Raw genomic sequence first — 15,798 nt, 5'->3', positions numbered from 1 at the left:
ATATTTTCATGGACTTGGTAAGTTAGTGTAACACAGACAGAGAACTGCAGAGACTTTCTTTCCTGCACAGTGAATCAGAACGGCAGCAGTCAGCTCGAAGACAGCACTTACCTTCCAACAGTGTAGCTGTAACTGGAAGGTTCTTTATTCTCAGGTGGGAGAAAGATAAAAAGCAGATACTAGGAGTTTTATGTTCAATTCTTGGCCAATCGTGAGAACAGATACCAGTAAATTCTTCTTCAGAGCAGAACCCATAAGCATCTGGTACTGTTGATCCGATCCTGTTGGTCCGCAGCCGCTGTCCTGACAGCGGAGCATGTGATCTGATCATTGATGGGGACGGGGCAGCAGATACACAAAAGGGTGTTTGTGGGAAGGATTTATGGGGTCTATTGTTCTCCATCATCTATGCCTTAGCTTACTTATCACATTCTACCCCTGTGCTATTTCTGGATTCCTGACTATCAGCACAAAACCAGACTGCATTTTGCTCCATGGCAGTTAAACTTCGACCGAGGATGCCCTCCAAGCAGGGTAATTTCTGAGTATTTTCTCAGTTACTGATTCTTCTTTCAGAGACTCTCTAAAGACTCATCCTTTAGTATCCCAGCCTGGACAGCCATCCTCTGAAGAGGTGTCACCAGCTGCCCCTGCTGTTCTTCTCCCGGCCTCTGACTCCTCCCCTTTTCCCACCTCCTCCCCTCCCCGCCCCTCCCCCTTCTCCCTGTCCCTCCCCCTTCTCCCTGTCCCTCCCCTCTTCTTCTTCCTCCCCCCTCCCCCCTCCTCCTCCCTCCCCCCTTCTCCATCCCCCTCCCTCCTCTTCTCCCTTCTGCCCCCAGCAGCCTAAGAACAAGCCTACCCACAGCTGAGGTGTTTCTCTCCATCTTTGAATCTGAGTTGGGGGTGCTCCGGCTGTCTGTCTTTTCCCTGTATCTTCCGTAGAGTCTACCGGAGTATTGAATACCTAATTGAATAAAATAACTTGAAACACTTCTTTCCTCACAGTTATTGTTAATAGTAATACACAGATACATCTTCCTTGTAAAAGACTGAAACACTCCGTCTAGAAATAATGCAGAATGAAATGTGAAATTTATGACCCCAACCCCCTCCTCTTTTAGCTTTCACTCTTACGATGAAATGGCTTTCTCAATTTGATGTGCCTCTTTTATGTGTATTTATTATTTTGCATTTTTTCCACTTAACTGTGTATCTTGGAATCTTTTTATGTCACTGTGTACAAGTTTTCCCTTATTAATATTCTAGAAGGTGGGTGAAGTATATATAATTCATTCATCTAGCTTCCCATTGACTGACATTTAAGTGGCTTCATATATTTTACTACAGTAAACATTCTTATATGCTGATCATATATATGCAAGTGTTTCTTTAGTTTTACTACAGGTAGAATTGTTCATACAGAAAGTTGTATGCATTTTAATTTGTAGTGGATCCTGACAAATTGCCCTCAAAAATTTTTTTTGCCATTGTACACATGGGGCTGCCTGTCTCTGCATTAGTTATTGTCATTCTTATAAAATTTTTGCCAGTATGAAATCATTTGCTTCACGTGCATTTCCTGATTGGAAGGCTGGGGAAGCCTTTCCCTGAATCTTTTTCATTCCTTTGAATTGTGTAGTTGGGGAGGGGCTGCCTTTTTTTCTTACTGAATATTAATAGGACTTATTCATCTATTTTGGATATTCTTGGTGTGTATTATATATGTAGCATATATTTTCTTTGTTGCTCATGTTTTTTTTAAACTTCATTTATAGCATCTGCTTTGTCAAATTTGTCAGCCATTATATGTCTAGTTTCTTTTGGGTTTTGTAACTTGTTTTTTTTGTTTGTTTGTTTGTTTTTGCGGTACGCGGGCCTCTCACTATTGTGGCCTCTCCCATTGCGGAGCACAGGCTCCGGACACTCAGGCTCAGCAGACGGGCCCAGCCACTCTGCGGCATGTGGGATCTTCCCGGACCTGGGCACGAACCCGTGTCCCCTGCATCGGCAGGCGGACTCTCAACCACTGCGCCACCAGGGAAGCCCTGTAACTTGTTTTGAAACACTCTTCCTACCCAACTATTTATAAAACATAATTTTCTATACTTTCTTATAAATGATTTATTTAGAATTAAAAATTTTTTATTTAAAATTTTTTCTTATTCTCATTTCTAATATTGTATAATTTCCGCATGTACTGCCAGGGAGCATAAATCTGAAGATTTTATTGTACTGTGTTTCTGAGATGTATTGTCAGTTCCATCTCCTTTTTAAGCTGCCTTCATTTCCTTGGCAGAAGGTTTAAGGATTTCTGAAAATGTAAAGAGCTTTTCTATGAAGATTATCATTTAGTTATGCAAATAACTCCTTTTTAAATGTGTTTTTTAATGATGCTTAGATCTAGCACAGAAGCAGTAGGTTGATCATGCTGTGATCAAGGAGGGATGATGATAGAAAATAATGTCAATTTCATTTAGATTCAGATCTTAACAAATAATAGTTATAAAAAACAAATGCTAAGAAAATCATCAGCATGGGGAATTTAAATTGATAAAACCAGTAATGAGAAAAGGACAGCCCTAGAGTTTTTGGTGCTGTCATTTCTTGTAGAAGAGAAAAAATTCTGTTTAAGCTAAGAAGAATTGAACCTTGAGAATGAGAGAAGAGAACCTCTCTCCATCAAAGTGTTAAAGTGTGTCTTTGCATCATGCAAAAGCCCGAGGTTTGCTGTGGCCAGAAGTAAAGACAGCAGATCTGGAACAGGCTTTCTTATTGGGAGAGCAGCTATAGGCTTGAAGTATTGATATATGGGACTTTGGAGTCGTGACTAAGCTAAAGAATTACTGGGAAATAACACTGGTATACTTTCATTCATGATGTTTTGCAACCTTTTATAAAATGATGGATAGATCAATGGCATAATTTTAGTGGAATTGTCCTGAAAAGAGTCTTGCTTTTAACAAAATGGGGTAGGGGTGGGCGTGGCTATGCTTCAGAGATGTTCAGTTTCTTCCTCTACGTCCGTGGTCCCACAGAAGCAGGGCACACAGACCAATGGGTGAACCGGAAATGGACATCAGCTGTACCTCTGTGCTCATGGGAACATGATGCTTCTGTGGGAATATTTGGGAAGCGTTTTCAACCAAAACAGGAGCAGGGACTCCCATCTCTTATCCATTGCACCTCCAACCTCCTGTCCCATTGATGTTGGCCGAGACCACTGTGGGTGAAGGTCCTGTCAAGTGGGCAGGGCTGTTGTTACTGGGATGAGGCCAAGGGGCCCCAGGTGATGAGGGGTGAGGCTCACGGGGGGCCTGAGGGGTGATGATGGCAGCAGGTCTGACCCCCTCTCACCCAGCTCCCTGGTCACAGCTGGACATTGTCTTTCAGTTTTCAGGAGCTAGTCTTCTCACTGATCCCAACTATTTCTTCCAGCCAGTTTTCCTTCTTCTGTAATGAAAGAAATCTTACAGCTTTTCCCCTGTTGTTTTCACTGTATTGTATTACAGAGCTATTTCCCAGCAATAGCGGGGAAATTGCCTAGATCCCCTTTTTCCTTTTCCTTCCATCTTTTTTTCCCACAAAACTCCACCACTTCATCTTTTCTTTTCCCTCCCTCCTTTCCCTTCCCCGCTTCCTCCTTCCATCCTTCTGTTCTTTCCTTCCTTTCTTCTTTTTCTCTCTCTCTTTACTTAGATAGAGCCTTTTGCCAAGTGTTTCCCAGTCTTCTTCTAAAATTCACACCTGACCTTTATTAATAAATGCAGAAGTCTCGTCCTTATCCTAAATTCTGACCTCCTTGGGAACCATCCTGAGTACCTTCCTCCACTCTCTACAATCACTGATGTGCAGAGTGTGAATTACATCTTTTGTGTATCCCCACTACTGAAGATTCGGCCAAGCCTCAGGTTTTCCTTTCTGTTAACTTATTTTTTAAAAGCTAGTACTTTGTTTTCCGAGTATGAAATTATAATATTGAACATGCTTTTGAAAACTGCATCTTCTCCCCACCCCCTGCACTTAGTAGCTCTGTGATCCCAGGCAAATGTTTTTCGTTGCGGAGCACAGGCTCCGGACGCGCAGGCTCAGCAGCCATGGCTCATGGGCCCAGCCGCTCTGCGGCATGTGGGATCCTCCCGGACCTGGGCACGAACCCGTGTCCCATGCATCGGCAGGCGGACTCTCAACCACTGCGCCACCAGGGAAGCCCTCAGGCAAATGTTTTAAGCTTCAAGTGCCTCGGGTCCTTCTGTGAGTGGCATGATCCTATTATGGTTGTGTGAGGATGCCATGCCGTCTGTGTTACATGCGTGTAGGTGAAAACAGTACCTGGCACATAGCAAGTGCTCCGTGAGTGTTTGCTATTATTATTACCCTCTTTCAGGGAGATAGGTAGGCTTAGGCTTTTTGGTAGTGGAGGTCAAGGCTCTGAAACAGACAATTGGAAAGGGAGAGAAAGTGAAGGATACTTTAAACTTTTGCAGAAGTTGATATACAGTCTATTTAGAGTAGAGTTAGAAATCATACTTGAATGTTTCAAAGCACATTCAAAGCTACTGTTAATATGGCATTGTCTCTTCCCTCGGCATGATCAAATTGGCTGATTCCCTGTTGCCAAAAATAAGTAGTGATCATTTCCTGTTTGTTGTTTGTGGAGTTACTGTTTGTACAGTTTCTGTTCGGGCAGGTCTGTTTGTGTAAAGTCTCAGGCAAACAGTTGTGCTGGGGACACTTGGTCTGGTGCTTCTTTAGAGCAAGGATTCTCATTTCCTGACATTTTTCTTCATGCTCGAAAGTGAAGTCCTTATAAGCTGGAGACTCCTTGTTTTTCCTGCATTATTAGATTGGGGGCTCTGTTATTTGATGACATAGAAGAGAAGTGGGTTTTAGAATCAGATTTCAGATCCCACTTAGGCTGTGAAATCTCAGGCTAGTTTCTTCATCTCCCCAAACCTTGTTTGTTACATCTTTAAAATGAAGATGTACCATCCAGGTCAAAGAATCGTTGTGAGATTCATGTGGAAATGTGTGAAGGTGCAGAAAGAAATACCTGATAGTGGTGTTTCCCCTGAAGGAGGTGTGTCTAGCCTATAAAGTTGGGCTTCCTAAACCACCTTCATCTCACACATATCAGGCATGAGTGAAACTAGTTGAGCTGGTTGTTGTTTTGTTTTTTTTATCCCAGGGGTATCCTGCCTGGGGTGTTAGAGGAGGGAATGTGATGAGCTGGTGCAGCAGTGAAATCTAACATCCGATTGGTTTGCCTCGTTGCAAAAAAGTTAGGCAATCAAAACTCTTTTTAAGGGATCTCATTTGAACAGCTTTAAGCGTCAAAGGAGAAAGAGATGATTTAGTTTCTTTTTAGTAAGTGTTGTCTGCGTCCCCTGCAAAATAGTGGCGGAGGCTGGCTGGCTTTGCTCATGTTTGTTTAAAAGGGGGAGTGGACTGGTTGTCAGCTTGTGAGTGGGAGTGTCTAGTCAGTGTTTTCCTTTCTACCCAGAAACTTACCAGGACTCTGACACATGAGCTTTGGTATGGAAAGTTTAGGGAGCTGCTGGACCGATTTCCCGTGCAAGGATGGGGCAGGTCCTGAAAGATGATGGCGACTGGAACGCGAGGCTGGTGGGGCTGATGTGCTGCATGGGTCAGTAGCCTACCCGTTATCTCACTTTCGTGCCGCTGGATTGGAGAGGGAAGTTGCAGGACCTGAGTGGGTTCGCACAGCGGGGCTTTAGCAGACTGTGGGGCACCTTCTGGAAATCTGGACAGGCTCCCGTGACAACTCCTGAGGCTCCCTGGACAGAACTTCCCCCTGTTGTTGGGCATAGGATATGCGTTGAAATAATAATAGTTATTTTGTGTGTGATATGAAGTGGGTTTAGCTTTTATTGGAGTTTATTAAAGACCAGTCAGTGTAAGTTGTAATAATTGGTGCTCTTTTTGTACTTTTTTATTTGTTTTTTTTCAAATTCTGTTATTGTTTGCATTCTGTGTCCTTATAGAATGTTCAGCCATGTTGTACTTTACAAGTTGATCGTACATGTATATTTTCACTTAAAACGTACTCTCTAAATGAAATAATTTTCCAAGAGAGGGATGTTATAAAGCTTCATTCAGAAAAATAGATGGATAGTCTGTAAAACCAGTAGGATTAGTTAAAAACTCAGGAGTGATCTTTCCTTTTTGTTGTCATAGCAGCGTCGCCCTAAATATAAATCTCAGTGTTAGGCAACCCTCATTGAAGTGAAATAAAGAACCATTACGAGACTTGGAAAATTAGATGGTGTCATCAGGAATACTCCCTTTTGAAATAATGTGTATGGAAAGCGGTAAATCACAGTCTCCCCAGGCTTAAAGTCCTGGATTGTAAGTTGCTTTCCTGAAGAAAGTTGAGCGCCTAATGTCCACATTAACTCTTTCCTCATTCTTGTAGCATCGTGGGAAACTTCACGTGTTAAAGAACCTCCCTTGGCGTACTTGAAGGGGAATCATCTAGGTTTATTGAAGTTTAAAAGAAAAGATTAGGTTGTTACTGTTAGAAAACAGTATCAGAATCTATGAATCACGTGTTATTTAGTTCACTTTAGTCTTTGTACCTTAGCCAGTACTTTAGCTGTGGATCATAATCCCGAGGTATGACCTCAGTATTAACCTGCTAAACGTTTAGCTCCCACCTTACATTTTCAGCAGTGCTTTTGAAAAGCTGCTAGCAACAACCACAACAAAACCTCAGTGATCAAAAAAGCCATTTTATGGTTGTATAATTTAAGTGAGTTTCTCATTATTTGATCCTTCGATTGAATCAGCTTTCTTGATCTACCACGTGGCTAAAAAATTAACCATTAAGAGATTAGTTTTTAAGAACGTGTGTTCTGTTCTTCATGTTCCTTAAAATATAGGACCGTTTTTTATTAATTTAGAAAGAAGTAAATATATATATATATGTACATATATATATATTTTTAAAGGACAAATCAGAATTTAATAATCATCAAATATTAATTAGATTGCTTCTAATTTTTCCATCATAAATTATACAATTAACATATCAATGCATATGGCTTTTCACAACCCAAAAAGATATATTTTATTTTTGTAAATTTATTTTTTAATTGAAGTATAGTTGATTTACACTGTGTTAATTTCTGCTGTACAGCAGAGTGATTCAGTTATACATATATATACATTCTTTTTTTAAAATAAATATATTTTATTAACCATTATGTACCAAGAGGAGTTTGTATAATACACATCATATGTTAAATTTAATGGGACAGAGTAAATTTGTTAAGAGTTCATATTATTATGTGCTGATTCAATAAATTAATAAAATTTTGGTAGATAGTTATAGGAATGCTTTTCATCTCATATTTCATAACTTGATATGGAAGCTATCTATTCTTGAACAAGAATTTTTAATAGTACATTTTGTTTTTTACTTGACGATTTAACATTAGGGTCCTAGGTTATTAATTGGATGGTATTAATGTGAATATTGCCTAGGAAGTACTCTTTTTTTTTTCCCTCACTCTGTTTTCTTTGCTGGAGGTTAGAAAAGCACTGCCAAAATGTGATAGGAGCCCTAGACTTTGTTGAGGAGGTTCCCTTGTTTGCACTCGCTTCTCTGTCCAAAGTCCACAGCCGTCAGGAGGGCCTGGCTCCCCAGCACTGTCTGTGATTGGGATGTGCTCAGTACTTCCTTTTGAAAGGAAAGGTGGTAGGATCTTGGGGTAGTGGAAGCAATTCTGGGGGGAATCACGACACTTGAGTTCTAACTAAGCCTCTTTCAATCTGAAATTATGAGATCAGGGTTTCTTTTTTTTAATTAATTTATTTTTATCAAATTATAGTTGATTTACAGTGTTGGGTAATCACAACACAGTTTTTTATATGTAAAACTGAATCACTGTGCTGCACACCTGAAAGAAACTGAATGACTGCGCTGTACACCTTAAACCAACACTACATTGTAAATGTATTGGGTTGGCCAAAAGTTTGTTCGGGCTTTTCCATAACATCCTACGGAAAACCTGAACGAACTTTTTGGCCAACCCAATATTATATCTGTTCTTTTTCAGATCCTTTCCCACATAGGTTATTACAGAATATTGAGTAGAGATACAGTAGGTCCTTGTTGTTTATCTATTTTATATATAGTAGTGTGTATATGTTACTCCCAAATTCCTAGTTTATCTCGACCCCCCCAACCTTTCCCCTTTGGTAACCATAAGTTTGTTTTCTATGTCTGTGAGTTTATGTCTGTTATGTAAATAAGTTCATTTGTATCATGTTTTTAGATTCCACATATAAGCTGTATATGATACTTGTCCTTCTCTGTCTGACTTACTGTACTTAATATGATAATCTCTAGGTCCATCCGTTTGACTGCAAATGGCATTATTTCATTCTTTTTTATGGCTGAGTAATATTCATTGTATATGTGTATCACATCTTCTTTATCCATTCATCTGTCAGTAGACATTTAGGTTGCTTCCATTGTTGGCTACTGTAAACAGTGGTGCTATGAACATAGGGGTGCATGTATCTTTTTCAGTTATGGTATTCTCTGGATATATGTCCGGGAGTGGGATTGCTCGATCATATGGTAGCTCTATATTTAGTTTTTTAAGGAACCTCCATACTGTTCTGCATAGTGGCTACACCAGTTTAAATTCCCTAATTATTAGGGAAATGCAAATCAAAACTACAGTGAGGTATCATCTCACACCAGTCAGAACGGCATCATCAAAAAGTCTACAAATAATAAATGCTGGAGAGGGTGTGGAGGGTTTCTTTTTGATGGAGAAGTCTGCACCAGGGCTGGCTTCTGTCTTGCTAATTAATCTCCTTGCCCTCCTTCCAGCCCCACTTGCCTGTGCTGGACAGGGGTGGCCTTTCTCTCCTTTGTACTGCTTGCATGGTGAGTGCCACATCCTTTGCTCAGCTGGCGTGCTTGTCACACTGCCTTCCTGTCAGGTGCCCTCTCTAGGTGACAGCTCTAGAGAACAAGGGCTAGTGCTCTATCTGTCCAGTCTAGGGGGCCCAGCACTACACAGCACTGGGCTCATCCAAGGATCTGATGGATGCTGGGATGAGTGAGGGAGGGAACCTGGGACTAGTAGATTGCTTCTCTTTCTTTGTTCTTGCCTTACATACTAATTATTTAGGTTCATTCTGACCTCTTTAGGAATAGCAAGTCTGAAAGACATTTACGACATCATTATTACTTTAAGAGATACAGTAATATATACCACTGTGTCTAAGTATATAAGGAATTATACCTTGTTCTCCTGAGTAGGATTGTCCTTTGGGAAACATAATTAATTCACATCATGGGCATTTGTTTGTTGAGTGCATAGAAGCATCATGGCATCTACTGTGGGTAGACAAAGATGACTGAGGTCGAGATCATGCCCCAGAGGGGCCAACAGGGGAATTCATAAATATTTTGTGGATGATAATGTTGGTTAACAATTATTGATAAAATTGGTCTTGGCGGAGTAGTTATATGCAAAGTGCCTGGGGATTTTATGTTGGGGATCGGGCAAGTTTAATAATTTCAGCATAAATTCTGAGCATTTATATTCAGATTTAGCAAACTTCTGTCTTCTTGGTCAGCTTTTCCAATTTTTAATACCCAAAGTGAAGTCCAGAATGAGACTAGAGGTTTGGGCACTGAAAAGGAATGTGTTATTGGCGGTACAAAATGCAAGGCCCTATTTAGGTGCCTTTTGGGTTCTCCCTGATGGTGATGGGGAGTGGGAAGGGTTTCAAGCGGATACTTTGGAGAAGAAATGCTTGTGAAATACAAGGGAAATTACAGGGTCCCTCCCCTGCCCTTTTCTTGTTGGCATTAAAGGGTAAGAGAGCTCTAAATAATATGCCATCACTGGGTAGCTTTGCAAAGAATCGAATCTGAACAAGCCTTTGGATTGCTTTACTAAAATTTATTTATCCATTTTTTAAAATCATTGAACATTTATGTTTTTTCCTAAACTTTTATTTTGAAATAATAACACTGATTTATATTCTCATAGATACATTTTGTGCACAACCATGATGATAGTTTTAAGATAAATTTTAGAAGTGGACTTACTGGGAAAGGGTATTAAATATAATAATACCCTTTATTATTATAAAGGGTATAAAATATAATTAAATATATTTTTAAGGCTTTTGATATTTATTGGCAAATTGTCGTAGAGCAGCACTGTCCAGTAGAAATTTTTGTGACAGTGGGAATGTTCTGTATCCGTACCCTGTCCAGCGTTAGTTAGTGCACACTTGAATTGTGACTGGTGTTACCAAGGAACTGAATTGTTAATTTTATTTTATTTTGATTAATTTTGGTTTGAAGTTAAATAGCCACATCTGTGACTAAGGGCTGCAGTATTGACAGTACAGGTCTAGGAGATCTCAAACAAATTACATTTCCACTAGCCATATATATATATATGCATATGCATATCCACAGATATATATAAATATATCTGTTCCCTGTGCCCTCGTCAACATGAATTTTTTTTTCATAAAATCTTGACAACTTGATAGGTGAAAAAGCTTATTTTTATTCTATATTATTATTTGTTAGTGAGGTTGAGTACCTGTGGGCATTTACTTTTTTTCATTTTTAAAATTAATTTCATTTCATAAAGTTTTAATCATTTTCATTGTCTGCTTTTGCCCAGTTATACATTATGTTCATCTTATTCTTTTTTATTTTTATTTTGTATTAATATTAGTAATCTGTGTCTCAGTTTACAGATATTTTTCCCAGTTGACATATTTAAGTATTTTTGTTTATGTTTAAATTAGTGTAAAGCACGTAAATACTTTTCATGAATAGGACAAGCATTTTCTTTTTTTCTTCTTTTTTAAAAATTTTATTGGAGTATAGTTGATTTAAAATATTGTGTTAGTTTCAGGTGTACAGCAAAGTGATTCAGTTATACACATACATATATTCATTTCTTCTCAGATTCTTTTCCCACATAGGTTATTACAGAATATTGAGTAGAGTTCCCTTTGCTATGCAGTAGGTCCTTGCTGGTTATCTGTCTTATATATAGTAATGTGTGTGTGTTAATCCCAAGCTCCTGATTTATCACCCCCCCACCCATGTTTCCCCTTTGGTAACCATAAGTTTGTTTTCAAGATCTGTAAGTCTGTTTCTGTTTTGTAAATAAGTTCATTTGTATATTAAAAAAATTAGATTCCACATAAGAGTGATATCATATGGTATTTGTCTTTCTCTGTCTGACTTACTTCACTTAGTATGATAATCTTTAGGTCCATCCATGTTGCTGCAAATGGCATCATTTCATTCTTTTTTATGGCCGGGTAGTACTGCATTGTATATATATGTACCATGTTTTCTTTATGCATTCTTCTGTTGATGGACATTTAGGTTGTTTCCATGTCTTGACTATTGTAAATAGTGCTGCTGTGAACATTGGGGTGCATGTGTCTTTTCGAATTACGCTTTTCTTCGGACATAGGCCCAGGAGTGGGATTGCTGGATCATAGCATTTTCAAAGAAACTTTCGTTCCATTTAAAGTAGTTTATGGGGCTCAGGGATGAAGAATGAGAAGAGAGAGAGATGAAGAGAGCGAGGCCTATCTGCCCCTAGGGAAAGGATGGAGATGCGGACCAGGGGTGGGAAAAGAAAGAGGACCACGGAGAGAAAGAAGAGCCGGCCCCAGATGTAGAGTGGAGGGAGGAGGACACAGGAGAGTGGGGTTTGCTGCCTGGGAGCAGGACGGGGAGGGAGTATGGCTTCCAGCATCCTCTCTAGATGTTGGAGATTAGGATTTCTTTGAAATAATAACTTGATGAACCGAAACGTTCCAGTGCTCTTCCTCCTACATCATAAGACCTCCCCTCACCCTTCTCTGCACCGTGTCTAGTAACCAGGACAGTATCACTCTCTATGGCAAGGATCTAGTGGGGCGTTTTGTAGTTACCAGATCGTTCAACACAGGGAATCTAGGAAAAAAGCAGCATGGTTCGTGATTAAACCAGTGTCCACTTCCAGCCAGAGGACCTGAATTCAGTCCTGCCTTTTATCACAGCTTTAAGTCTTTTTCTGAATAATCGTCGACAAGTCCTTTGACCTCTTGACATCCTGGTTTCCTCTTATGTGAGATGGGAGTGACACTGCCTCCCTTCCCTCTTGTGGCAGTGAAGACCAGCTGGGATGTAATCTGTGGTCAGGTGCTTTGGGAAGTTCATGCAGGGGCTCAGTGGAGGCTGGTGGTGGCGGTGGAAGTGAGAGGACTTCCTGGTGGTGGTGGCGGTGGGGATGATGCAGCAGAGCGTGTGGAAGGCAGTGCTGGCAAATGCCACACTGGGAAGAGGCCAATCTTTCTCACAGGTAGTGTCAAGGTGCCAAAACTTACCAAGAAAATTCAAGTGCACCAAACAGTACTTTTTGAACACCTTACTCTTCTTTATTTGCATAGTGATAATGAAAGTCTCCTAGTCATAGATTTTTACCAACCTTCTTTTATATCTTTTTTCCCCCTTCCAGATGAACGGGACAAAGTTCAGAAGAAAACATTCACAAAATGGATAAATCAGCATCTCATGAAGGTCAGTGTATATTTCTTTTGCATCTTGGAATTGTTTTGCAGGTTTTAATTTATTGTGCAGTACTTGGTTGTATGGCTGTGAAGCACAGCTTTTCCGTATCAAGTGGGAAGTTTCAGTTCTAGAGCATTTCACATGCATTTCAGGCATCTGTTATTATTTGGTATATGGCCTGTGGGTCATGATGGGGGTGGTAGATGAGTGCCCAGTGATTGCAGTGTCTTCTGTGACATGAGTAAAACCTCTTATTATTGGACTCTAAAAAATCTCAGCAGGTTAAGAAATATGTAAATATTTATGTGTTAGGGCATCGAAAAACTGCAGTTCTCAGTAATGTTTTTTCCTCTCAAGATTCCAAGCAAGTTCTGGCATCAGATTTATGCAGATGGCAGAGAGTTAGGTGGGACTAAGGATGGTTTATTTAAAAAAAAAAGAAAAAAAAAAAAAGGGACTACCCTGGTGATCCAGTGGTTGAGACTTTGCCTTCCATTGCAGGGGGCGGCGGGTTCGATTCCTGGTCAGGGAGCTAAGATCCCACATGCCTTGCGGCCAAAAAACCAAAACATAAAACAGAAGCAATATTGTAACAAATTCAATAAAAGACTTTAAAAGTGGTCCACATCAAAAAAAAAAAATCTTTAAAAACAAGATAAAAAGGACGGATTACAGACAGAAGTCTAGACAAATCAGTTTATCTCTTGTATTTAGTATGACCCAGAGATTGGTGCTTATGTGTATGTTTCTCTGTGAAGCAGTTAATAGTTGTGGTTCTTAAATTAATATTTATTTGTGTGCCATGGGTCACTTTGAGAATCTGATGTAAGCTCTTCCAAAAAATACACATGTGCACAACGTTTGCATACAATTTCATGGAGTTATTGGGTCCCAATTCCAGTAGAATTATTGGATCGGTGGGACCCAAAATAACTCCATAAATCTCAGCTAAAGAGCCCATGGGATTTCACAATTAACTCTTAGTCACTTTCTTCCCCTTTTATGGACAGTCCTGAAGTCGGAGAGAAGGTAATATTTTAAATCTGTTGTTTGGGACCTGGAAAGAGTTTTCTCGCATAGAAACAATATGTTAATGTGGTTATATCCCTAAGCTATCCTACAGATCCTATTCAAACCATCATGTACCCTAGGGGGATGGTGCCAGTACTGTAATAGCATTTAATAACCTTCTCTAAAAGCGATTCTTATTTCAGGGAGCATATCAGATTACCTGAGAGAAGTTTTAGTCCCCTCTCTCTCATCACCCATGGACAGAATCCTTTTCCCGAATCTGTTACATCCTTCTGGGGGGCCATGTCATTCACCCCCCAACTGAGACTCACTTCCGTAAGGATTTCTGTTACTACTGGGATTTCTGTTACTAATCCTCCGATGTGTTGGCTGGAGATGAAAGGTGGAGACCCTCTGCTTTATGATGCTCTCGTGAGGCAGTGTCTTGTGAATTCTGAGGAAGGTATCACACCAGCAGTTTACCTGCCTTCCCCCAATCCTTTGTGTCCCACGCACTCCGTGTAAGCAGGACTCTGCTACAGGCTAGGGCAGAGGTGGGCTGATGCGAGGGTTGCATTGTGGAACGTTGGAGCTGAAGGCTCTGACAGGACTTCCCCATCTCTGAGCTGAGTCCAAGGGGAGCGAGGTTTTGGATGAAGAGATGCCCCTTTGGTGGTTCCTGGCCTGGCAGTCTTTGTGACTGTGGCCATCTGGGGGTGGCATGTTGGGGACACAGAGGGCTTCCCCATGTCTTTGGGAGTGTAAGTCACAGTGTTGGCAGTGGAGGGTAGAAACCCATGAGGATGACTCCTGTGGGAACGCAGCACTGGTACAAGATGGATGTTCCTTGGGGACCTACTGGGTACTGGGCGTGTTGGGCTGGGCCACTCACCTTACGAGCAGCGTGTAAATTGGATGAATGCGTGTAAGGAAGCTGCCTTTGCTCAAAATTCAAAACACTAGTTGAGCTTTTTGAGGACAAGTCTGCATTATCCACTCCTAGGGCTCATCATGGGGCCTGGCAAGAGTGTTCTCACCATGTGTAACGCCCATGGCAAGTTTTAAATCACTTAATCCTCCAACAACCCTCCAAGGTGGTTTAATTTAGTGATTAGGCCCACAAAGCCAGCACAGTCAGACAGCAAGGGTTCAAATCCTGATTTACTTGGAGTATGTGACCTCTTTTTTTGATAAAATGACACATCTAGAAGATTTTAGGCTTACTTCTGCTGCAACCCAGTAAGAAATAGGAAAATAAGTATTTTATGTACAACAGCCATTAGATAGATGCCAGTCTAACTAATTAGGGTTATAATCAAATTAGCTTATTTGTTTCTTGAAGTAGGGCAGCATTTAAAATTCACTCTTACTGAAAAATTGTGCACTGAAATTTCTGACCCAAAACTCACATATGTGAGAACATAGGTTTTTTTTGTTTGTTTGTTTGTTTTAACATTTATTCTTTTATGTCTGGAAGCTAGAGCATTACCCTCAAGTGAAGAAAACTCATCAGATATCCCTAAACGTTTTGGGGCACCAGGCTCTTCAGGTTTGTGTTGTGAGTTGACCAGAGAAAGGCCAGATTTCGTGTCATCTTTTCCACGTTTCACCTACATGATGATAAGAGGAATGTTGGATACTGTCGCTGTTGGGGGCCATTTGGTTGTAACCCAATTAGTAGGAAATGCAAAGTAAGTAAATGGATTTTAGATTAGAAATCTCTATATTAGAAAGAAATATTTCTTCTATGTTGATCTTCTTATATTCTTCCCTTGAAATATTGAACATATTCAGGGAGAAACAGGGACAGGAGAGAAGCAGATCTCTTACCTTTCTTGCCTTACCTTATTCCCTTGCAACGAATGAAAGTGTGTTATTTGAAGAGTTTTTCATAAAATTAGATTATGTTATATAAATGTTAAGGGAAAGGGTGACCATGAAGAACGAGTCAGCAAAATGAAGGAAAAATTGATGGGTAAAGAGAGAAAAAAAGTGGGAATAAAATCATTTAGATAATATTCGAGTAGTTTTATGTGTGTACTCACTCTGTTTTGTCATTTTAACTGTAGACCTTCTCCTTAAACAATGGGGAAGGGAGGGGGAAAGGGGATTAGAAGAGAAAAGAGAGAAGAAGGGGTGGAGGAGGTTAAAGGGGGAAAAGAGGGGAAGGATGCCTACCTTGTGCCCTGTGCTGCCCCCCATAG

At 40.3% G+C, this 15,798-nt stretch overlaps 1 protein-coding gene across 1 annotated transcript in view; it reads left to right on the top strand.

Moving 5' to 3' along the window:
- The window catches only part of DST (dystonin), a 494,547-nt gene that overhangs the window by 210,566 nt on the left and 268,183 nt on the right, over nt 1–15,798 (top strand). The window contains exon 5 of the mRNA XM_060021645.1: nt 12,531–12,592. Within this exon, the coding sequence (XP_059877628.1) occupies nt 12,531–12,592 (62 nt within the window). The remainder of the gene's footprint in view (nt 1–12,530; nt 12,593–15,798) is intronic.

The sequence above is a fragment of the Delphinus delphis genome, chromosome 10 (genome assembly GCF_949987515.2).
Source record: "Delphinus delphis chromosome 10, mDelDel1.2, whole genome shotgun sequence".
Taxonomy (NCBI): Eukaryota; Metazoa; Chordata; class Mammalia; order Artiodactyla; family Delphinidae; genus Delphinus; species Delphinus delphis.
Note: the sequence above shows the minus strand (reverse complement) of the source record. Positions and strands in the feature narration are given on the sequence as shown.